This window comes from Ischnura elegans, chromosome 5 (genome assembly GCF_921293095.1).
Source record: "Ischnura elegans chromosome 5, ioIscEleg1.1, whole genome shotgun sequence".
In the NCBI taxonomy this organism is placed as follows: domain Eukaryota; kingdom Metazoa; phylum Arthropoda; class Insecta; order Odonata; family Coenagrionidae; genus Ischnura; species Ischnura elegans.
Window position 1 is genome coordinate 49,646,043 of NC_060250.1, and position 24,607 is coordinate 49,670,649.

Here is a 24,607-nt window from a genome sequence, read left to right on the forward strand (position 1 = left end):
CGATACCTTGTCCCGCGTCGATTCAGTGACGCCCGCAATAGATTTCGAGGCACTAGCTAAGTCGCAAAAGAGCGATAAGGAATTGAAAACTTTCCTCTTGGATGACTCTTCACTTTCACTGAAACAAATAGTGCTTCCCGGTGTTCAAGTGCAGTTGTTTTGTGATGTGTCCACCCCAAGAGCTAGGCCATTCGTTACCCCTGATTTTCGACGACAGGTTTTTTATTCCCTACACAATTTGTCACATCCTGGTGTGAAAGCGTCAACACCGTTGGTAACGGAACGTTTTGTTTGGCCATCGGTCAACAAAGACTGTCGAGCATGGGCTCGTGAGTGTGTCAGTTGTCAAAAATCAAAAGTGACGCGCCACGTTTCGACAACAGTCGGCACCTTTTCCTCGCCAAATGCCAGGTTCGAACACATCCATCTAGATTTGGTAGGCCCATTGCCTCTCTCTAGAGGATATCGTTATTGCCTTACTTGTGTTGACAGGTTTTCTCGCTGGCCAGAGGTTTACCCGCTGCAAGACATCACTGCTGAATCTACTGCCAGGGCTTTCGTCGACGGCTGGGTTTCAAGGTTCGGAACGCCTCTCAGGCTCACTACCGATCAAGGTCGGCAATTCGAGTCACACCTGTTTAAGGAGCTCACTAAGCTTCTTGGCATCAGACACCTCCGCACTGCAGGATACAATCCAGCAGCCAACGGCCTTGTGGAGCGTTTTCATCGACAATTGAAAGCCTCCATCATGTGCCATGCAACAGAGTGGTGGACTGATTGCCTGCCAGTTGTCCTTTTGGGAATCAGGTCAGCATGGAAGGATGACCTGAGTGCCACTCCTGCGGAGCTTTTGTACGGGCAGCCTCTTCGCTTGCCAGGGGATTTCCTTTCACATACACCTCCAGAAGCGACGGTTGATCCTGCTAGTTTTGCCATGCAGCTGCGAAGACATTTTGGCAAGTTATGTCCTAAATCTGGCTCCCGCCATGGTGAGCATTCTGTATATATTTTCAGTGATTTGGATACAGCATCACATGTCTTTGTGCGGAATGACGCTCTCCGAAGGCCTCTCCAGCCTCCCTATGATGGTCCATTTCCAGTGGTTTCACGCCATCCCAAGGACTATGTAGTGCATATCCATGGCCGGGATGTCATGGTTTCCCTCAACCGTTTGAAGCCAGCATTTATGACTTCCAATGGGGTGCCACAGTCTACACCATTGCTACCATCAGCTGTGGACAACCCTGAGCCACGACAACCTGAACCACAATCAAGAGACTATACCACAAGAGCTGGGAGGAGAATTCACTTTCCTCCTCATTTAAAGGACTTTACCCCATAGATCCATTGTTTACTTTTCTCAAAGCAACATTTTTTTTCTCTAAATCATTTTCCTTGTGGTTTAATGTTTGATGATCTGTTTTTCTTTTCTTTTCGCATTATTTTTGTATTGCTTGCACATCACTTCATTTATCCTGCAAGTTAAACGACTGGCAAGGGGGTGATGTGGCGGCCGGATTTGGCTACGCTGTTGTTTACCGAAGTTGCCGTTCCGACCGCCAGGAGTCGGCTGATACCCCAGCACGGGACGCGCGCCGGCCGAACCAGTCGCTAGCAGTCACTACGAGTTACCACAGTGGCCCGCGTTCACACCAAAGGACCTTCCACCCCTGAATTGGGATCGTTCTACCTGAACCAACTGGTCGATTATGTGAACGTAGACATCAAATGTATTATTGTAACAATACGGCTGTAAATAAATTAATATTCACGCTAAAGCACTATATTATACAACAATTTTAACAGTAACAGAAATTCGGAGCTATGAGTTTGCGAATCGTGCACTGACGGCCATGACAATGTATAAGAATGTATAAGAATGTATACAAATTTGAAACAGGTTTACACAATTCATTCATATGGGTAAGTACCTTGGAGTTTCCAAGGGAACGACGAGAACAGTGGCACTGTGAAATCCGATTAAAGCCTTCACGAGCAAGATATATTTTATACACAAGCTTTCACACAAATCCCTATTCATTCCCACTTTATGACTTTCACGGAGTGGTACATGAACTTCGACAGATATTTTACCATGTGACCACGGCTTAAAAGTGCAAGTTTTACCTTAACGAACGAAAAACAATACAGCCTCTTGTGTTGTTAAGCAACGGTTGCACCACGTTGGTCACGTTTTTCAAAGCATAATTAGACACTTTCCCACGAGTTTTACATACAGACTTAATGAAGTAGCACATGGAAACAACCACGCCGCCATAGCACGCCTAGAGAAAACAACTATGAATATCATCAAACTTACTTGGATTGTAGTTGGAGCCTCGCTGAATTGGCCAAATATCACACCTTCAGGAGTCTTCCTTGAAAGACAATCACCGATGTGATGTGATACAAAATGTGAATTGCGAATTGCTCAAGATAGATAACGTTTCTTGACGCACTTCCGGTTAGATTTGCCGAAGAATGCAGGGGTCGAAATCGGAGGGTAAGCCAAGTATTCCAAAAATCAAGTCAAGCCAAAATCCAATAAGAAAAAATCCAGACAAGCACGGTCAAAATAAGTAAATTGAAAATCCAAATACGGCAAATCCAATCAAAGCAAGGTCAAATGTATTATAAATTAAATCCAAATAGCAAATCCAATCGGGCAGGTGGTCAAAAATCGAGATCAATCTATAGCAATTACAAACTTCAGCTTCCAATGGCGTCCAAAACAGGAGTGATGCATGGATTCAGGAAAATGGCTGACCCTCCCGTGTTCTGTTCCCGTGGTTCCGGTTTCAGTGTTGGGAAGAGGGAACGTGGAGAGCACCTATCCGTTCCGCAATTTACCTCGGAGTTTGAAAATGGAACCTGGGCTCTTCTTTGGTAATTAAGGGATGTAAACGCCTCATTTACTTATGAATCTATATCTATATTATATACAATCTATAATATATACAACCCGATGTGTGACAGATAGCTCACTGACTGACTGATTCACGTATACAAATTCCCGACCACTTCCGGACGTCCTAGGAAGACGAAATTTTCACCGTGGGTGGAGAAAAAATATTGATCGGGAGGAAAAATCCGAAAACTCGAAAAAGTCGATCGGTTTTCGAGATATATCGATCCGAATTAACATTGCAGCCTTATGAGACTAAAACTTTTCCCATTCATTGCCTACTTGCAAATGTCACGGGAACATGAAATTTCACTGGCGGATACAAGATTTTTTGGCCAATTTTTTGGTGTGAAAAATATTGCCATATTTTGTTTATAAGTATTTTTTATATTTTTTTTAAATTTCTAATGCTTTTCTTATGGGCCTATCTTTGGATTTTTTTAAAACCAATTTTAAATAGTTGTAGGAATAAGTCCTTAACGTATGAGATACTAGATTTTTTGGTTGATTTTTTGGTGTGGTCGTCTTTGCAATATTTTGATTAAAAGTATTCTTTTTAACTTTTTAAAATTTCCAATGCTTTTCTTATGGGCCGATTTTCGGGATTTTTTTGACCTATTTGCAAAAATCGTAGGTCTACTTCCTTTCAATGCAAGGTACTACATTTTTTACTCAATTTTTTGGCTACCTTTAATTTTCCATAAGTCGAACGAATTACGAGTAATTAACGACAATCGATTTTCCATTGAAATCGCGACTCCTACAACGTTTGGTAACTTACAACACATCCGCCGTGAAGTTTGCATTCCCTCAACACACGATTTTAACTTTTTCGGAATTTTTTTTGCCACTTCCCGACGTCGTACGGACACCAAATTAACGTAAGTGCAAGTCTCTTATATATACAGCCGGATGTGTAACTGACTGATCTACTCACTGACTCATGGATACAAATTCACAGCCAAACCGGTGATAGGTGTGGACATTTGGCTTATTGGACGTAAAAGTAAAAAAAAAATTCATCCGGAGGAAAAATCTGAAAACTCGAAAAAGTCGATTAGTTTTCGAGATATATCGACTTGAATTAACATGGGAGCCTTATGGGACTAAAACCTTTTCGCTTTTAATTTGTACTTTTAAACGTTTGAGGAACATGATATTCAATGGCCATAAACTAGATTTTTTGTCGATTTTTTGGTGCGGTTGTCATTACGACGTTTTGATATTTAGTATTTTTTATGATTTTTTGAAACTTTCCCATGCTTTTCTTACGGGCCTAACTTTGGAATTTTTTTTTTACCAACTTGCAATAATCGTAGGACTAATTCCTTGAAACGCAAGATACTAGATTTTTACGTGATTTTTTGGCTACCTTGGAATATTCACAAGTTGAACGAATTCCGAGGAATAAACGATTTTCGATTTTCCATTGTCGAGAATACGAATATTAAATTTCGGATTTCGGCTGAGACTTTGGCATGTGTAAATTTGGAATCTCCGTGAAAAACCGTAGAGGGTACTTCGTACCCTCACGTCCTACCCTGTTTTTCCGATAACCCTCTTGGTTAATTCATAATAAAATTCCGAAAAATATCCTGCACGTGAAAAATCATTGTCGCCATTATTTTATGAAGCACACGATCTTGAATAACTTGGCAACCGTTCAAGTTAGACGAACGAAATTTTCAGGGTAATACTATAAGCAAAAAGGACAACTTTTGCAATGATAACCAATCCTCTCGATCGATTCATGTGAGAGTTATATCGATACTAATCTCCTTGGATACGCTTTATTCGCTAATAACTTTTTCGTTATTCAAGGTATGAATACGAAATTCAAATCTAATATTAAAGTGTACCTTCTTAATCAGGCTAAAGATAAATCAAGCGGATCAAATAATTAGAAGCGAAGTTGTAATCGATCCAAGGGTGCATTCGATATATGTCTCTTTAAGACTTGTTTACATAGTTACGGGGATAATTCTTTTTATTATTTGCTTGGGCAGCAACGTACTATACGTACATGTAAAATATTTTGATAAGTAACGATTTCTTTGGAAGATATATCGAAATGAAATAATATCGATAATTCTAATTTTCTCCTTTGTTATTGATCGTAGATGTTCGAAATTTTTAAAATAGTAGGTGATTGGTGATATAAGATTTCTGTTATCTTTTCGTTTCCATGGCAACCATAGTTTTATATTAATGCCGAAATATATTTTTTATGTAAAGTAAATAGGGATATATCAAAATCGTTTCATACAAGTTTCCTCTTTCCTTACCATAGAGGTCACATTTAGCAATGATGAAGATTCCGCTTGGCCCATTTTCCAACAAGAAAAATCGAATCGAAAATGCTGGAGTTCGATTTTTTCCTCATATCTTTTTTATTTAATTAGGTAAGGGACTTAAACTCTTACCGATAGATAAAGAAAAGTACAAAACAAGATAAAAATTTCAATAAACTAATGCAGTTGTTATAGTTGAAGTTATGTTCGATAAAATTGTGTACTGTAGAGATCCCTTTTGCAGACCTTTTACTGTAGTTGCTGACGGTATGCTAGAAGGTAACTTACTAATCATACACATAAAATATTTTGCAGAACTACATCCCCTTATCAAGAGATGTCAATATAATATTATATCGATAGGTTTCATTTTCTCCTACCATGTTAACCGTACCTACCCAAAATTTTTGTCTTTTAGTACGGTATTTATAGTAAGGCATTCTTCAGCCAACAGAAACAAACTGGATGTTATACCGCACGCGATAAAACATGCCACGTAAAATTGTGTCTGTGTGAAAACCAAAGTTTTCCAATGTCTAAGCCACAAACAGACATACTTTGTTCTTATCTATTGCCATTGCGATTGCCAATCTAATTAGAAATTGAACCCGTATGTATTTATTTGGCACATCTGTCGGAATAATAGGGATTCGTGATAGTAATACATCTCCTTGGAACATGCTATTTATATCTTAGTGTGATGGGAAGATATTTCAAACGGCATAAACAATATTGACGGTCGTCAAGGGAAAAGTAAGCGAAACACGCTAAACTTGAACGTTTTTTGGATGTTTATTTCTAAATTCAGTGTAAATCAGGTATAAAACGAAATGGATATGCAGGAATAAGAAAGTGCAATTCTTTTCCTTTCGAATGATATGTGGCTTAACTTAATGTGACCATTTCCACTAATTTTAATGTGCAAACACAAATACGTGTGCAGGCATTAAAAATTTAATTTACATGTATTTCTTATGGAAATGACTCATGGCACATTCCAGGGACTCATGAGCCCAAGAAGCTCAATATGAAACCAATCAACTCTTCTTTACTGGAAAATTTTCATAACTCTCCATCTTCGTTACGTAATATCAGGTGTAGGATAACGAAAATGATATTTGCTCATAACATGTTCTACGAAATGAAGTTAACAGTTTCTTTCAACGTCGTTGATTACTCAGAAAAAATTAAAATATTCCGAAAATCACAGAAAATTACGATTTACAAAGGATTAACACAACATTTCGTGAACCTATTCCTGATCGAAATAGCTATCGAAATGAAATAATATCGATAGGTCTCATTTTCTCCTTTGTAATGAGCGTGCCATTTTGAAATTTTTAGGATAGAACGTGAATGGTGATATAAGATTTCTGTTATCTTTTTCCAATATCTAAGCCACAAACAGACATACTTTGGTCTTATTTATTGACATAGCGAATGCCTATCTAATTAGAAATTGAACCCGTATATATTCAATTGGCACGTCTGTCTGAATAATTGGGATTCGTGGTAGTAATATATCTCCTTGGAACTTCCAGGAACTCATGCTCACAGCTCTAGCTTTGCTAATAGCGGGCCACCGTAAACCATGCGGGAAAAAAAACCTGAAAACACTCCATCACCTTCTGGGACCTTCCAGAAAAATAAAATTTATTAAGTTCTCCTTTCCGGGTAGTTTTCGTCACCATTCAGGCCGTGTTCCTCATACCTTCGAGTTATTAGAACCCACGATAACCCCGTGAAACTTCCCAAAAAGATTATTTTTTCTGAAAGCTCACCTATTTCGGTATTTATCGTCAGAATTCCCCCACTGTTCCAGACCCCTACGACTTATCGGCACGGAATATATGAGAACGATTGGTGACCACTGGTTGATCACAAATATAAAACCCCCGGTATTCCGTTGTAACCCCCCATAAAAATAAAATTTGCCATTAGGTCTTTTTTTATGGGTACTTGTCGACGACATTACGCTGCATTGCCCTACCCTTTCTAATAATCACTATAGAATAAATGTGGACTACTGTACCTAATACTATTTTATGCATATTAAGTGCAGTATATCACTACCTAGGAGTGCCACCGATCAGTGGCGCAGCAAGGTGGTTTTGGGGGATAACATCCCCCACCCCGGAGCTCACAGAAATTTTTAAGTTTAATCTATTTTACTTAATTGGATTAATATTGTTGAAAGAATGGTGTGTAAAGTGCAGTGACATGGGAATACAGAAGGTGTTTCGTTAATTATTCTCACGGGTCAATCAACGATTTCTTCAGCATGTCACATAAATGTTCTTTGCAGGCGACCATGTCCATTATGACATATGTCCATTTATTTTCCATTCCCTACCTCAAACTAACATTTATTTAGCTCAAAGAATGCCATTACGATAGACCGTATTTGATTACGACTCTCAAACCAGACTCCTCGTTGCATTGAAAAATTGGAATAACGTCACGACGCCGGAATACGGTAGCTACAACGTAACAATATATCGCTTTCAGGAGCTTTCCAACCTGTGATATTCATCTACCTGCCTTCACTCTCCTAATCTTGCACCAACAACAAAACTTAAAATCCACTCCCGATAATCACTTTTATAAATTGTTCCATCATGCTATTAATTAATATAATATTTTATTCATTTTTTTTCTTGTTAGCTGCATTGATTTTTTCCTTCAATTTGAAGGTATTTACTTTAAATTTGATTCGTCAAGCCATGAAAAAATGCAATACTTTCTCCGCTTTTATTGCTACTTTGCGTTGGTTGCACTGGCTCCCCATTACATTACCTTACACCTACTTCTAAGTAACGTCAATAATTATTTCGCAGATGACATTGGCATTCCATAATGGTCTAATAAGGCGGAAAAAATATTTTAAATGATAGTTTATAGTCAACAACCTCTTTTCCTTAGATGTGACGAAAACACTATGACTACGATATGTTATGTCTAATTCAAATTTTAGACGATAAGGAAAGCTCAGGAAAAATCACATTACGCTTTCCAATTTGACGAATTAAAATGTTTTTCGTTCATAAAGATTAGACGCAAGAATGTAAGTTAAGTGGAAGGTAAGCTTAAGAACTATTCACAAATAGATGTTCGCAATAGTCCAACACACTATTCATTTAACCTTCGATCCTGGATTCACGGAATATTTTGTAATTTTTAGAATGTTTTGTAACCAACGACGAATTATTAATATCAAGACAAAGAAGAAAAAATAACTCATCCCTACAGTTTGTTAACCGTACCGTTGGTTGCCGTGATTTAAATTAAATAACCTCAGAATGTCAAATTTTTGTGAGCGTTGCATTGTTTTCAATTTAACAATCCCCAGATTCGGAAGCTATCTTTCATATTAGCCTGCCTATCACAGCATGTGAAACAGTTTTGATAATGACCTTATTAATGCATTAACGTAATTTAGGCAATCTCTTGCGCGCTGTTTCCCTTACAATGTATTGTATCCACTACCGTCTGAGGCTACGCCAACAATGGCACATCGCATTGCGAGAAACCGTTGAACTTCTCGTCATTCTGCTATCAGAGCTCATGTTTTCAAGGTGTTCTTTCTACCTATGTGAGATCTGAGCTCATGACTGTGGTTTTTCTGTCTGTTTACACTGTGACTTACGGAGGGACGCATAAAAAATAATCCATCGTGTAAGCGAGGACATCGTGGGAGACCACGACTCCAGGTAAATCATTTTATCTTTTCTTAGTTTGATATTTTTTCGCCAATACAAAAATAACGATTCACTCCATTAACATGTTGATACTTTTAATATGCACTCGTTCATTAGGACTTTGCCTTTTATCCTTCTTACTTTTTTTAAAGCGTCCTTATTTTTCCTTAATTTTTTATATTCATTTCGACGTTCACTTCCAAATATTCCAATTAAAAAAGGGCTTTCAATGAAAAATATTTAATATTAGTGCACTGAGGCAAATTGTAAGATGTCTCTAGTACACCATAATGTACTCATTTTTTGCGTTTCATGGTCAAGTGTTTCATAGATATCGTGCAAAAATATTCAACGCAATGATACGTGTTCATTAGTGAGTAAGCTTAACAACTTAATTTCGTCCGATGTTGACAGTCGTCCACCACGAGATTAATGTTATTGTTCGCGATTGCCTTGTCTATTTCAGTTCTTGTGGATTATATTAAGTAAATAATTTATTTGGCGCCATAAAATATCATATTCATTGAATTGCTTGGCATTCCTTTCCATTAATCTTCATTCCATAAAAATGATTAAAGGTTCCTTTATTTTTTACGCAGTTTCTCCTACTTATACTTTCTTAGCTCAAAAGATACTATAGAGATAGACCGTAATTAATTCCACCTCTCAAACCAGACTATTCGTGTGATTTAAAATTTACGTCATATATAGATGTGCCGCTTTGAAAAGAACCTGCGCGAAAATTTCCGCGCACCCCCTCTCTGTCCTCGGCTACCCCCACTCAAGGTTCCTTCCTTCCCCTGCCGAGCCTCCCCTACCCGTGTCACTTCATTATTGTTGCCAGCTCTATTCGTTACGGTTCTCTCTCGGTTTTGCGCGCCTGACTTTTGACACTGCTTCGGACATTCTTTTTGGATTTTGATTTGGGTTTCTTTCTAGTAATATTTTGACTTACGCTTCCGTTTTGGTTACTCTATTTGGTTTTACGGCTTTGGTTCTTGTTGAGTCCTTTAACTCTCGTATTGACACTGCTTTGGACATTCTTTTTGGATTTTGAATTGGGTTTCTTTCTAGTAATATTTTGACTTACGCTTCCGTTTCGGTTACTCTATTTGGTTTTACGGCTTTGGTTCTTGTTAACTGAGTTTGAGTTCTTTAACTCTGGTATTGCTTATTTGCAATGGCCAGCTCGTCGAAATCTTCACCTGCCCGAGGTAGGCCCCTCAAAAGTCAGGCTCGAGAAATCGTGTATAGAGTTAGCCGTTTTTTGAACGAGTTGAAATCGGAGGAAGTACTAACGTTGAACGTGGTGTCAGCTACAAGCCAGGCTACGGGAGTTAGTGCCTCCACGGTGAAGAGAATTGCAAGCGAAGGAAAATTATCTGAGGAGAAAGGAAAATTGTCATTTTCAACGCCTAAGGGGAAAAGGGGCGAACGAAAGAAGCGAATAGAGCTGGACGACTTCGCAAAATGCTGCATTCGTAGGAAAGTTCACGAGTTTTACGCAGTTCGTAAAACATTGCCAACCGTGAAGAACCTTTTGGAAGCGTTGAAAGAAGACGGAATCCTTGACTGCCAAAGGACCTACTTACGGGAGATACTTTTGGAGTTAGGGTTCCGTTGGAAAAGCTGTCAGTCCAAGAGGAAAATCCTAATTGAGAGGCCCGAGATTGCTGCATGGAGGGAGAAATACTTACGAAAGATCAGGAGCTGCAGAGAAGAGGGGAAGAACATCGTCTACTTGGACGAAACCTACTTACATGAAAATCATGTGAGTTCAAAATGCTGGCAGTCCCGTGAAGAGATCGGTGTGATTGAACCCATAGGGAAGGGACGACGGTTGATTATTGCACATGCTGGAGGTAATTATACTTTGTTTATTAGCAAAATTAACTCTTTTAGACACATAATTGCGTCAGTGTCAATTGTTTTAATTCTATCGCAGGGTAGAAGAAAATGTTTTCACGATTGCTTTGTTTCTTCTAGGTGAAGCAGGATTCATTAAAAATGCATTACTCATTTTCAAGTCACATCAGAAAAGTGGAGATTTCCATGATGAAATGAACTCCAAAAATTTTACCAAATGGCTAACAGATGCAGTCATTCCCAATATTCCACTGAACAGTGTCATCGTAATGGATAATGCATCCTACCATTGCGTACAGAAAAACAAACGCCCAACGTCGACAAGCTTGAAAGTTGATGTGCAGAACTGGTTAAAGACAAATAATATTCCATTCTCCCTGGATATGAGAAAGCCACAGCTCTTACAGTTGGCAAAGTCTAGAGATGTGCAAAAAATATTTGTCATCGACGAATTATTACGGGAGTCTGGGCACGAAGTGATTCGTTTACCCCCTTACCATCCTGACCTCAATCCCATTGAAATGGTTTGGGGTGACCTCAAAGAACAGGTAATCTCGAAGAATAACTGCCATTGCATTTATTCAATTTGTTTTTTATGTCAAATGTTATCTACATCTATTTAAATTTGTTAATTACTACACATTTTCTGTATTCCTTTAGGTGCGTCACAATTTGGAGGCGACATCACTGGACAAGAAAGCGGAATTGTTTAAAAAAATTTGTTCCGAATATTCCACGGAGAAATGGACGAAAGTGTGCGCACACGTCAAGAAAATCGAAGAGGAATATTGGAAAACTGACGCACTGATGGACGAAGAAATAGACAAAATAATTGTGGAACTCAGTGGCAGTGAGACTAGTGGAGACTCCGACATGTCATTGACATCCTCGGAAGAGAGCGAATGCACAATTTGAATTGGCTAGGTATTTTTGAATTGTACATTTCCGGAAATTATTTCTCCTAATCACTCAATTAATACACCATTTCTAAGCATATTTAATAATTGTGTTGAAGCACGGACGCGAGGTTACGGTTCCAGCTCCTCACGCCGTCTGCTGCAGCCCAACGCGCATGCGCGGGAATACTTGAGGCGCCCTCTCTCGCCGCTCCGGCCTCAATTCTCGTCCGCGCACTGACACACTCTCTCTCTCTTTCTACAACCTCAACGGAGTGCGGACCTGATTCAACTGCATCAGCCGAGCACTATCAACGAGCGCAGCCTGCCTCATCCAGAATATTTTTAGTTGTGTATCTTTGTCCTTATTTCAATTTTCAATACACAATTAGCAAAGATAAGCCAGGAAATTTTAATTTACTCCTGCATTAACCATTTGGTGACCCCGACGTGATTCTTTGCATGAATCAACCACGTGGCTGCGATCGGTTTCCGAGTCGTATTTCTTCACGAGAGAGCAGTCTTCAACGAGAAGGAGCTTACTTCGACTGCTGCGCGACCGCATGTGCAGTTTTCCCGACGAGCGTCATCACGCCTGTGGAAACCACGCCGGTGGAACGACGGAGCGAGCGGCTGTTCTGCCGATTCTACCTTTCCTGTCGACGATGGCCGTCTCTGGTGAGTGTAATCATTTTTGGTTCTGGCTCTTCCTTCTCCCATTGTAATCCTCAGTATCCTTTGATGCAATAAGTTACCAAGCTAACATGAGTGAGGATCTTAAAAAATTAATTCATAAGCGGGGTCTAATAAAATCTCGCCTCACGAGGTTTAAGGCGTACTTGGACGACGAAGAACGAGACCTCGCGGAGTTTCATTTATCAAGCCGTTTGTCAAGGCTGCGAGAGTGCTGGTCTGAATTTGATGCTATTCAAACAGAAATTGAATTATTACCATCAGAATCTAAATCTGTAAGCGAAGCTCTTGCCGAAAGAGAAGCTTTTGAAGATACTTATTTTGAGTTGGAGACCCGTTTTGAAGAGCTTATCAAAAGTGGAACTTCAACTTCGTCAAATTCGCCTCAAAACGTCAATGCCTCAATCGCCGGACTCCAGCTGCCCGCGTTAAATTTGCCATCTTTCAGTGGAGCATACGAGGAATGGGTTCCATTTCATGACACTTTTCAGTCTCTAATTCATGATAATGCATCGCTCTCTCCCATTCAAAAACTCCATTATCTTAAATCATCTTTAAAGGGAGCGGCTTCTCAATTACTGGATAGTTTAGAGATTTCTGCCACTAACTACCAAGTGGCTTGGCAATTATTAAAGGACCGCTATGAGAATAAAAGAATAATCATAAAGAAGCACGTACAAGAAATTATGAATTTCCCTCCGATAGCTAAGGAATCGGTGGCAGCGTTAAGGCGTCTCTTGGACGAAACTTTGAAGCACGTTAGAGCCTTGAAGGCTTTGGGTCAACCCACAGAGCAATGGAATACCCTATTAATTCACATAGTTTCCCATAAATTGGACTCGACAACAAAGAGAGCATGGGAATTAACATTGAGTTCAAATGAACTACCAGTTTTCGAGGACTTAATTTCATTTTTATCCCAGCGTTGCAAAATCTTGGAGGCATCTGAAAATGATCAGTGCGCTCACCAGAGGTCCATTCAGTATGTATCCCCGGGAAAATCTACAGTGCATTCTCGTCCACCGGGGGAATATTCTCGCAAGTCAAGCGTTCATGTTGCCGCGCAACCCTCCTCTTGTGCGTTCTGTGAGAAGTCTCATCAGCTATTCCAATGCAGCGCTTTCCAGAAGTTACCGACTTCTGAGAAGATAAATAAATGCAGAAATCTAAAGTTATGTATGAATTGCCTGCGCCGGGGCCACATGACAATTAATTGCAAATCGACTTCATGCAAGAAATGTGGGAAGAGGCATAACACATTATTGCATTTGGAGCAACCCATTCACGATTCTTCCGCCTCCTCCACTCAACAGCCTCAAACGGCCGAAAACGAGTTTTGCCTCCACAACAGCGATGAATCTCAACAAATCATTTTGGCCACCGCCATCATCAACATCGCGGATTCACGAGGCCATTTGCATAGTTGCAGAGCATTGTTGGACTCTGGTTCTCAATCGAATCTCATAACAGAATCACTTTCTCGATCCTTGGGACTTAAAAGAATTAAGGCTTCCAAACCTATTATGGGCATCAATCAAAATATATCCCGAGCATCTCATTATGTTACTACTAGCATCAAATCAAGGATAAATGCTTTCACATCGGAACTAGATTTCATAGTTCTGCCCCGTATTACCGGGGATTTACCATCAACAACAGTGCGTCGTTCGTCATTTCATGCACCCAAGAATATTCAACTCGCTGATCCCTGCTTCTATCGCCCCAGTAGAATAGACTTACTTCTTGGTGCCGAGATATTCTGGCGTCTGATGTGTGTTGGCCAAATCCGAATTTCTGATAACTTACCTACCCTACAGAAAACTATTTTAGGATGGGTGGTATCAGGAAAAATTACAACTAACGTTTGCTCACCTCATTCATTACCACCAAGTGTCTGTAATATTAGCACACTAGGGGACAGCTTGGAGGATACTATGCAGAGATTTTGGGAAATTGAACAAGTAAATAAGAGGGAAAATTTTCTCTCAGAAGAAGAAAAGGCTATCGAAGAACATTTCAAACGCCACTTCAGTCGCAGTTTGGGAGGAAGATTTTCAGTTAGACTTCCGTTTCGCCATGATCCACACCTGTTAGGTGACTCAAAAACCAATGCACTTCTTCGATTTAAAAAATTTGAAAGGCGATTTACGGCCGATCAACAATTAAAAGTGGAATACGGCAATTTTCTTAATGAATATTTAGAACTGGATCACATGGATTTGTTAGATGAATCTGATTCTGAGAACCATACATCAAAAACAGTGTTTTATTTACCCCATCATGCGGTCATAAAACATACCAATGCCGCTAAAAAATTAAGAGTTGTATTCGACGGTTCAGCGAAGAGTTCAACTGGCATTTCTTTGAACGATATTCTGATGGTCGGTCCAGTGGTCCAAAGGGACTTGTTCTCAATTCTTCTTACCTTCAGGTCATACGCTTTTGCCGTCACCACGGACATTCAGCACATGTATCGGCAAATTAAGCTTCAATCACCTGACACCGACATGCAGTTAATTTTGTGGAGGGATTCCGTGAAGGAGGAATGGAGGACCTATCGCCTAAACACCGTTACCTATGGATTATCGTCATCATCTTTTTTAGCCACCAGATGCCTCTTGCAGCTAGCCATCGAGGGACGAGCGGAATTTCCTTTGGCATCAGCAGCTTTGGAAAACAACTGTTACATGGATGACATCATGTCAGGAGCTAATACACTCGAGGAGGCCTTAGAATTGCAAGCAGAATTGAAGAAATTGCTTGAATCTGCTCAATTTAAACTTCATAAATGGTGCGCAAACCATCCATCTATCCTAGAAAGGATCCCGATTGAAGATCAAGAAACATTGTATCAACTCCCAAATGAATCTGAAAATACCATCAGGACTCTAGGGATGCAGTGGCAACCAATGATGGATCATTTTTCTTTTATTGTTCCTCCCATCGATAATCAAGTTCAATTTTCAAAACGCAGCATTTTGTCTGATATATCTAAATTATTCGATCCATTGGGGCTCTTAGGACCAATAATCGCAAAGGCCAAAATAATAATGCAGAAACTTTGGCAACTCAAGCTGCAATGGGACGAATCTATTCCTACCCATATCCACACTGAATGGTTGGAATTCCGACAGCAGCTTGCAGAAATCCATCGGATACAGATACCCAGAAGTATTATAAATGGCGGTGGAAACCACAACGATGACCAGCTGCATGGATTCTGTGATGCTTCCGAAGCTGCGTACGGCGCCTGTATTTACGTACTTTCCGTTAACGACAAGGGAAAAATAAAAGTAACATTATTGTGTGCAAAATCCCGAGTCGCTCCATTAAAACAAATGACTATTCCGCGACTGGAACTTTGTGCTGCATTATTATTAGCGCAATTAGCTTCAAAGGTATCAAGTCATCTCAAGTGTCAGCGTTATTTTCTTTGGACGGACTCGAAGATAGTTTTAGCTTGGCTTTCATCCCCATCTAAAACTTGGAAAACATTCATTGCTAACCGGGTTGCAGCGATACAGGAGCTAACTGATAACATGGAGTGGGGCCACGTTCCCTCTTCTGAGAATCCAGCTGATGTATTATCCCGAGGTTCTTTTCCGCTTCAACTTCTTCACTGCAACTTATGGTGGTCCGGGCCAACTTGGATAAGTGATTTCAACTCAATTCCTCCATATGAACACCATGCTGATGATTATTCCGACGCGCAGCTTGAGAGAAACTCTGATTACCTCCAGGTCCATCTTGCTGTTCATGTTAGCAGCGATATCTACAAGAGATTTTCATCATTTTCCCAATTGAAGAGGGTCATCGCCTATTGCCTACGATTTGTAAATAACAGTAGGCTACCGAAACGTCAACGAAAAATAGGAATACTAACTTTGGGCGAAATTCAAGATGCTCTGTTTCATTCAATTAAGGTCATTCAATCTCAGCATTTCGGTCCAGAATTAGAAGCTTTGAGGAAGGAAAAGGAGGTGCCCCCTAGAAGCAACCTGAGATCCTTAAACCCTTTTCTGGATGACAAGGGTGTGATCAGGGTGGGCGGCAGACTTGAAAATTCACGACTAAATTATGACCGGAAGCATCCAATTGTTTTGCCAAAAAATGAGCATTTTACTGAATTGATAGTAAAAGAATTTCATATATTATCCTTACATTCAGGACCTCAAGCGCTCTCATGTGAGGTTCGACAATTTTACTGGCCTATTCATGGCAGAAAACTAGCCCACAAGGTAGTAAGCAAATGTTTAAATTGCTTTAAAGTGTACCCTTCCACTTCTAAGCAACTCATGGGACAACTTCCACCTCCAAGAGTGGCACCCAGCAGAGCCTTTAGCAACACTGGCATCGATTATTTTGGTCCTGTGTGGTTTCGACGGGTGCAACAGAGGCGCAGTCCACCCGTTAAGGGCTACGCGGCTCTTTTCATATGCCTTTCCACAAAGGCTATCCATCTGGAGCTCGTCAGCGATCTTACTACTGCTTCTTTTATGGCAGCTTTGAGACGCTTTATGGCACGCAGAGGGAGACCGCATGACTTTTACAGCGACAACGCTACCAATTTCGTGGGAGCAAGAAACGAGTTGATAGCACTACGCAGATTATTCCAATCACAGCAGCATCAATACGAGGTCTCTCGCTCTTTATCAGAATACAATGTGGCGTGGCATTTCATACCACCCAGGTCTCCGCATTTCGGGGGTCTCTGGGAAACAGGCGTCAAATCTGCAAAACGCCATCTTCTAAGAGTGATCGGCAAGGCTATCCTTACGTATGAAGAATTAACTACACTGCTAGCGCAAATTGAAGCTTGCATCAACTCACGCCCTATCACCCCCATGTCTAACGATCCTAATGACCTAATGCCTCTCACTCCCGGCCACTTCCTAATTGGCCAACCCTTAACCTCAATGCCAGAGCCAGATTTGATTGCTCTCCAGGTCAACCGACTGTCGCGGTGGCAACATGTGCAGCAGCTCTTCCAGGCCTTCTGGAGGAGATGGTCGACGGAGTATTTGTCCAGTCTTCAGCAGCGGACCAAGTGGACAGTTAAGTCGGAGAATCTAAGAGTTGGGACTCTGGTGCTGCTCGTCGAGGAAAACCAGCCCCCTCTTCAGTGGAGGACCGGAAGAGTGTTGGAGCTTCATCCAGGGGGAGATGGCTTATGCCGGGTCGTTACCGTAAAAACCTCCACGGGTGTTTTTAAGAGAGCTATTAACAAGCTGTGCATTCTACCAATTGAGAATTAAGAATGTTTTGTGTTTTCATGTATTAATTTCATATCATTTATTTCAAAGCATAATCTGTTTCATTTTTAGATTTTTATTATGCTTTTTTTCTCATTCCAATTGTTTATTTTTGCATGTCATTGAAAGCGCCTGCTTTCAAGGTGGGCGGTATGTTGAAGCACGGACGCGAGGTTACGGTTCCAGCTCCTCACGCCGTCTGCTGCAGCCCAACGCGCATGCGCGGGAATACTTGAGGCGCCCTCTCTCGCCGCTCCGGCCTCAATTCTCGTCCGCGCACTGACACTCTCTCTCTCTTTCTACAACCTCAACGGAGTGCGGACCTGATTCAACTGCATCAGCCGAGCACTATCAACGAGCGCAGCCTGCCTCATCCAGAATATTTTTAGTTGTGTATCTTTGTCCTTATTTCAATTTTCAATACACAATTAGCAAAGATATGCCAGGAAATTTTAATTTACTCCTGCAATAACCAAATTGTTTAAAAATATGTAACAGTTGATTTCTAATACACTTGATTTTCTTGAATATCCTTATCTTTGCATAAAATTTGGTGGCGTTTTACGGTAAGAAATGGTATAAAATGAATTATTTCCTCTGTATATGTGCAATATGAAGTTGTGCAAGGACAGGGGAAGATAGGAAAAGGAATGTGTAGAGGTGAGTAGGGGAGTGGGTCCTGGGAAGAAGAGTTTGGGGTTGTTTGGGAAAACCTGATATGAAATGGACTTCCCCAATAAACATTTTCTGCATTGTGTAGGTGTGCCCAAGCCCATTTTCCCCATCCTTAATGGCCTCCTTACTATCCCAAAGAGTTTCCGAGACAAAGAGCCATTGACAAAGGTGTACACCAACCTCTGGTGGAAGCGGAATCGGACAAAGAGACGTCTCAGCAGGGAACCTGAGTGACCAGGGGAACGCTCACCCTACTCTCCCATGCCCAGCTTATTACCTTGCCCACAACATACCCTTCTTGTAAATTCGGAAATTTGAACAATAGGGTATGATCAATCAGTGAGAATACCGAGCGACGAAGTGGAGCCTTGCCCTCCTGGTGAAAGCACAGTAATTCCGACCCCTTAGTATCCCCCACGTACACTCTTTCTTAGGATAAAATGTTCTCCCGGAACTTATCAACTGACGAGATCACTTTTAATTTAAAAAATTCTCGGAATTATTACAATACTTCGGCATTTTAACTTTCCACCGCTGCCGCTTTAACTTTGCCGAGGAAAAAATATCGGGGTAATCCATTGTTCACATCTTCGACCATTTTATTCCTAATTCGCCCAATCTAAGTTGCAGTTTTGCTTGATTAATGCTGTATCGCAGAGCAAAATGAAGCATATGACAAGGTTTATTAGATAAAAATTGTGGAAAAGACCGGTTCCTCTGCGAGAAAAAGTTGTTTTGAGTTTTTTATTTCATTTTCGTATTCAAATACTAAACGACGAAGTAATGAACAGAAAGTATAACATCAGAAGGAGCGGGGGGTCGCTGTGACCCTTTGGGCATTAAAATTGTAAATTTGTATGTCTGAATACATCCATAAGGCCTATTACACAACTAAAAAGTTATTGCACAAAATAAATGCGTCGGAGTCCGAGATACCCCCGGACGCCTACTTAAGGGTTAAATTATATCCCTCCACTGCGGCTACAATGTAGTTTCGTGCCTATCTTTTGTCCGCCGGAGGAAACTTGGCAACACGGTTTGCCTCTCAAGTGTGTGAGAGAGAGAGTAAAGAAGGGGAAGCAGGGCCGGGAGGTGGGGTAGGTAGCCTTAGCTCCGCCCACCGTTCGCCGAGAAGGTTCTTTACTACGCGGCTGAACTCTACTTCGCCATTCTAGATTTCGGTGGCTACAATGTATCAATCAATCTCTCGGTTTCGGAAGTTTTGCGACCCGTTGACCTCATTAACCCATTAACGTAATTTAGGCAATCTCTTGCGCGCTGTTTCCCTTACAATGTATTGTATCCACTACCGTCTGAGGCTACGCCAACAATGGCACATCGCACTGCGAGAAACCGTTGAACTTCTCGTCATTCTACTATCAGAGCTCATGTTTACCAGGTGATCTTTTTACCTATGTGGGATCTGAGCTCATGACTGTGGTTTTTCTGTCTGTTTACACTGTGACTTAAGGAGGGACGCATAAAAAATAATCCATCGTGTAAGCGAGGACATCGTGGGAGACCACGACTCCAGGTAAACCATTTTAACCCATTCTTAATTTTAAATATTTGCGCCTATATAAAAATAACGATTCGCTCCATTAAGATGTTGATTTTTTTAACACGCACGTGTTCGTTAGGACTGACCCCCTTATCCTTCTTACTTATCCTTCTAAGCGTCCTTAATTTTCCTGAATTTCTTGCATTTCTTTCGACGTTCACTTCCAAATATTCCAAATAAAAAGAGCTTTCAATGCAAAATATTCAATGTTAGTGCGCTCAAGCAAATTGTAAAATGTTTTTAGTACACCATAATGTACTCATTTTTTGCGTTGCGTCGTAAAATGCATCATAGAAATCGTCAAAAATATTAGACGCAATGATATAAGTTTATTAGTAAGTAAGCTTAACACCATAATATTTCCGATGTTGACAGTTGTTCACCACGCGATTTATCCCACTGTTCGAAATTGCCCTGTCTCATTCAGTTCTTGTGGATTGGAATAAGTAAATAATTCATTTTTTACCTTAAAATATCATATTCTTGAATTTCTTTCCATTAACCTTCACTACATAACAATATTTATAGGTTCCATTATTTTCTACACATTATTTCCAACTTATACTTGCTTAGCTCGAAAGATACCATATGTATGGACCGTAGTTAATTCCGCCTCACAAACCAGACTATTCGTGTGATTTAAAATTTACGTCATATACTTCGCCATTCTAGATTTCGGTTGCTACAATGTATCAATCAGTCTCTCGGTTTCTGGAGTTTCGCGACCCATGCATTTAATTCATCCACCTGCTTACTTTCTCATAATCGTGCACCAGCAACAACACTTAAAATCCACTTGCGCTAATTCCATTTCAAATTTTTTCGTCATGCCATGAAAAAAAAACGATACCTTCTTCGCTTTTATTGCTACTTCGCGTTGGTTGCACTGGCTTCCCAACACAAGGGAGAACCTTCCATCTACTTCTAAGTAACGTCAACTATTATTTCGGAGATGACATTGGCATTCCATAATGTTCCGATAAGGCGGAAAAAATATTTTAAATTATATTGTTTAGTAAATAACCTCTTTTCTAAAGCTGTGACGTAATCACTATGCCTACGATATATTATGACATATCTGACTTTTAACTACGCTTTCCAATTCGACGAATTTAAATGTTTTTCGTTTATAAATATTAGACGCAAGAATGTCAGTTATGTGGAAGGTAAGATTAATAACTATTCACAAATAGGTGTTCGCAATAGTCGAACACGCTATTCATTTAACCTTCGATCCTGAATTCACGGAATATTTTGTAATTTTTAGAATGTTTTTGTTACCATCGGCGAACTATTAATATCAAGACTAAGAAAAAACATAACTCATCCCTAAAAAGTTCCCGACATAATATTGGCAACAGTTTGTTTACCGTACCATTGGTTGCCGTGATTTAAATTAAACAACCTCAGAAAGTCAAATTTTTGTGAGCGTTGCCTTGTTTTCAATTTAACACTCCCCACATTCGGAAGCTATTTTTCATATTAGCCTGCCTATCACAGCATGTGAAACACTTTTTATAATGACCTTATTAACCCATTCACGTAATTTAGGCAATCTCTTGCGCGGTGTTTGTTTCCCTTACAATGTATTGAATCCACTACCGTCAGAGGTGACGCCAACAATAGCACATCGCATTGCGAGAAACCGTTGAACTTCGAATCAAGAAAATCGAATCGAAAATCCTAAAAATAGGGATTCGTGTTATTAATATATCTTTTTAGAACATGCCATTTATAATTTAGTGTGATAGAATGATATTTCAAATGACATAATCAGTACTGAATGTCGTCCAGGGGACTAGGTCAAAAATGCTGAAATATCAGATTTTTTAAATGCTTTATCCTGCATTCAACGTAAATAAGGTAGAAAACGAAATGGGATTGCAGGACTAAGAAATTGAATTATTTTTCTTTCATTAGTACAATGCTTAACTTAAACATTAACTTTAATCGTTATGTCAAGAAACCACCATGGACCGCAATATACTGCGTTACGATGATTAAACTTCTTTAGAATTAAAAATTTTACAGTTAATTTTGTAGAAAAAAATAGCCGTTCCGGTCGTAGCATCCATACACTTTGCTTTGCGTTTCTGATACAATCTCCTGCGTGCCAGTGATGAATATTGTTCTCAAAATAAATTCATGTCGAAAATTTTCATGAAAAAATCTTTTATTAGTCGTTGAGGGTTTAGTCTATCGCTACTTTTCCTTGGTGGTGCCATCTCTCGCGTAATTAAGTTGAACATGTTTCGGAATTAAAATCTTTACGGATAAATATTATGAAAATATTTTGCGCAACAAATTTATCAATGCACCCTTTGGTTTGTGAAGTAATATTCATGTACTTCCTACATCCCTCCCTGCTTTTCTTCAACTCAATTAATTTCTCTGCATTCCTTGAAATGCTTCGTCGTCACCAATTTTTCAAATAAAACTAAATATAATTATCTGACATTAAGAAACTGACATCATTTGAAAAATTCATGATACTTCTCCGTACTTTCTTCTCAAAGTTTATAGTGTATAATGTTAGACGCACGAATATATTTTAAGTGGAGAGTAAGCTAAAAACTATTTATCATCGGTTGTTTGCAATCGTCCATCACGCCAATCGTCTTGACGTTCGCAACTGCATTTTCATATTCTGTTCATGCTTGCTATATTAGGTAGATAATTCAAACTGTGTCTTAAACTATCGTCTCATTATAAGTCACTTCATGGCAATGAATATGTGTTCTTTTATTACTCAATTCCTCCGACTTATATTTACTTAACTCAAAGGATCCCATATTGATTCACCGTAATTGATTCCGCCTCTCAAACCCGACTCTTCGCAGGATTAAAAATTTACATTCGGCACGTCGCGACGCCAGATCGCGGTCGTTAGAATGTATCACTCTCTCCCTCTCGGTAGCTTTCGTACGCGTATCAATCATGTACCTACCTGCTTTATCGTAGTCTTTCGACAACTACAACAGCTAACATCCACCTGCGCGCATTCCTTTCAAATCTGTTCCGTCATTCCATAATGCATAGAATATTATCTTCTCTTCTTTTTAATTCTTGTTAGTTGCACATTCTCCCCTTTACTCCGGGGAAACTTCCACCTACTTATCAGTAACGTCAATTAATATTTTGCAGATGATATTGTCATTCCAAAATGGTCGGATAAGGCGGGAAATATATTTTAAATAATATCATATAGTAATTAACCCCTTCTCCTTATCTGTGACGTAAACACTATGACTGAAATATTTTATGCCATATTCAACATTTTGAAACTAATGAAAACTCATAGAAAATCGCATCGCATTTTCAAATTCAGCATGTCTATATCAAATATTTATCGTGGATAAATAATAGACGCAATAATATAAGTTAAGTGGGGAGTAAGCTGAAGAATTTTTTATATTTGGATGTTTACAATCGTTCATTGCGCGATTCATCTTACTGTTCGAAACTGCGTTTTCACATTCAGTTCTTGTGCGATTTTTTAACTAGATAATTCATAATAACTCCATAATAATGCTGGTTTTTTAACATGCACCTAATCATTTGGCCTGCCCCTCCCTTCCGTTCCTTCGAAGTGCACTATCTCACTCCAAATCATTCTTCCGATTTTCCCGGGCATATGTTTCCTATTTATAGTAATACTCCCGGAATTTGGATGCCATAAGGATGCTTTCTAATACTTATGAAAGAAAATGGCTGTAACCACGTAATATTGTGCCTTTTCAAATGCATTTTAACGTGCTTCATACGTAAAATTCCGTCCGAACATATATTTTACGGAACGGTTGCATTTGTTCCCTATAATTTCTGCTGCAATCGACATATGTCTGATACGTGGACCAAGGTAATGATTATTTTAAATTATCAAAGTACCTTTAAGTGCACGTATGCAATAGCATTCTCTTGTCACCCTTGGTATCCCAGTTAAAAATAAAATTCTGATAGTCACAGAAAACTATGTCTGTCGAAGGATTACAAAATTATTACGTTGAAATGTACTGGATCAGTTTACATTAACCTTCAAAATTACGTTTAGCACCGTTTAAGTCTGCAGGAAAAATACAGCTTTCTTATAGCCTTCGCCTCTATAACACAGAGAGAAATTTTCAAAGGGCCGACACACCGCATTTTTTCCAGAAGGATGTTTACGTACTCCCTAATTTTGCATGCGATACGGATTGTTTCCGCTATATTAACGAAGTAAATACATTACAATTCCTTATCTTCTAATTTTAGTAATATATTTCAAATTAACGATCGTTGCCAAGTGACGTCGGAGGTTATGTAGTATGACGCAGGCACGGAGCCGTATAAGTAGTTCGGGGTGATGTTTGTTACTGTGGGAAGAATTTCTATAGTGACATTTTCTTGTACGTCAGCAAGAATCGATAAATCATACAATTTGTTAAATCAACTGTACATTACCTTTCCTACATTTTTGAATGTTAAAGTCAATTAAAAATATCTTCCGTCTTCTTTTTAATTTTGTGCGACATATTTGAAAAAGGATGGCACTTCGAAATGTAAGAAGTTGACGTGGTAGAAGAAAGCTGATGTTTATCACATACCCAGGGTGTGGTTGTCACTCAGTGTTAACATCCTGTCATGAAATGTCTACAATGCTTCCATTTTCAACAAAAACAACATTGAAATAATTTAAATCATAAAAAAATCCTTAACTATATTTCCACTTGGACCAAAAATATCCATCTCAACATCTATCCTGATTCTATAACGAAAAAACTGCTCAATCCA

At 39.5% G+C, this 24,607-nt stretch overlaps 3 protein-coding genes across 3 annotated transcripts; all 3 read left to right on the plus strand.

Moving 5' to 3' along the window:
• The first annotated feature begins 321 nt into the window (after positions 1–321).
• On the plus strand, positions 322–1,342 carry LOC124159684. The gene is made up of 2 exons (XM_046535594.1): positions 322–329; positions 493–1,342. The coding sequence occupies exons 1-2, from the start codon at positions 322–324 to the stop codon at positions 1,340–1,342; spliced, it is 858 nt and encodes a 285-aa protein (XP_046391550.1).
• An 8,732-nt stretch (positions 1,343–10,074) lies between these two features.
• Positions 10,075–11,685, plus strand: LOC124159685. The gene is made up of 3 exons (XM_046535595.1): positions 10,075–10,756; positions 10,881–11,308; positions 11,421–11,685. Exons 1-3 carry the CDS (start codon positions 10,075–10,077, stop codon positions 11,673–11,675), a joined length of 1,365 nt encoding a protein of 454 aa, XP_046391551.1. The 3' UTR covers positions 11,676–11,685.
• Positions 11,686–16,158: 4,473 nt separating this feature from the next.
• LOC124158857 lies at positions 16,159–17,646 on the plus strand. The gene has a single exon (XM_046534235.1). The coding sequence runs from the start codon at positions 16,645–16,647 to the stop codon at positions 17,602–17,604; it is 960 nt and encodes a 319-aa protein (XP_046390191.1). The 5' UTR covers positions 16,159–16,644; the 3' UTR covers positions 17,605–17,646.
• Positions 17,647–24,607: the final 6,961 nt, after the last annotated feature.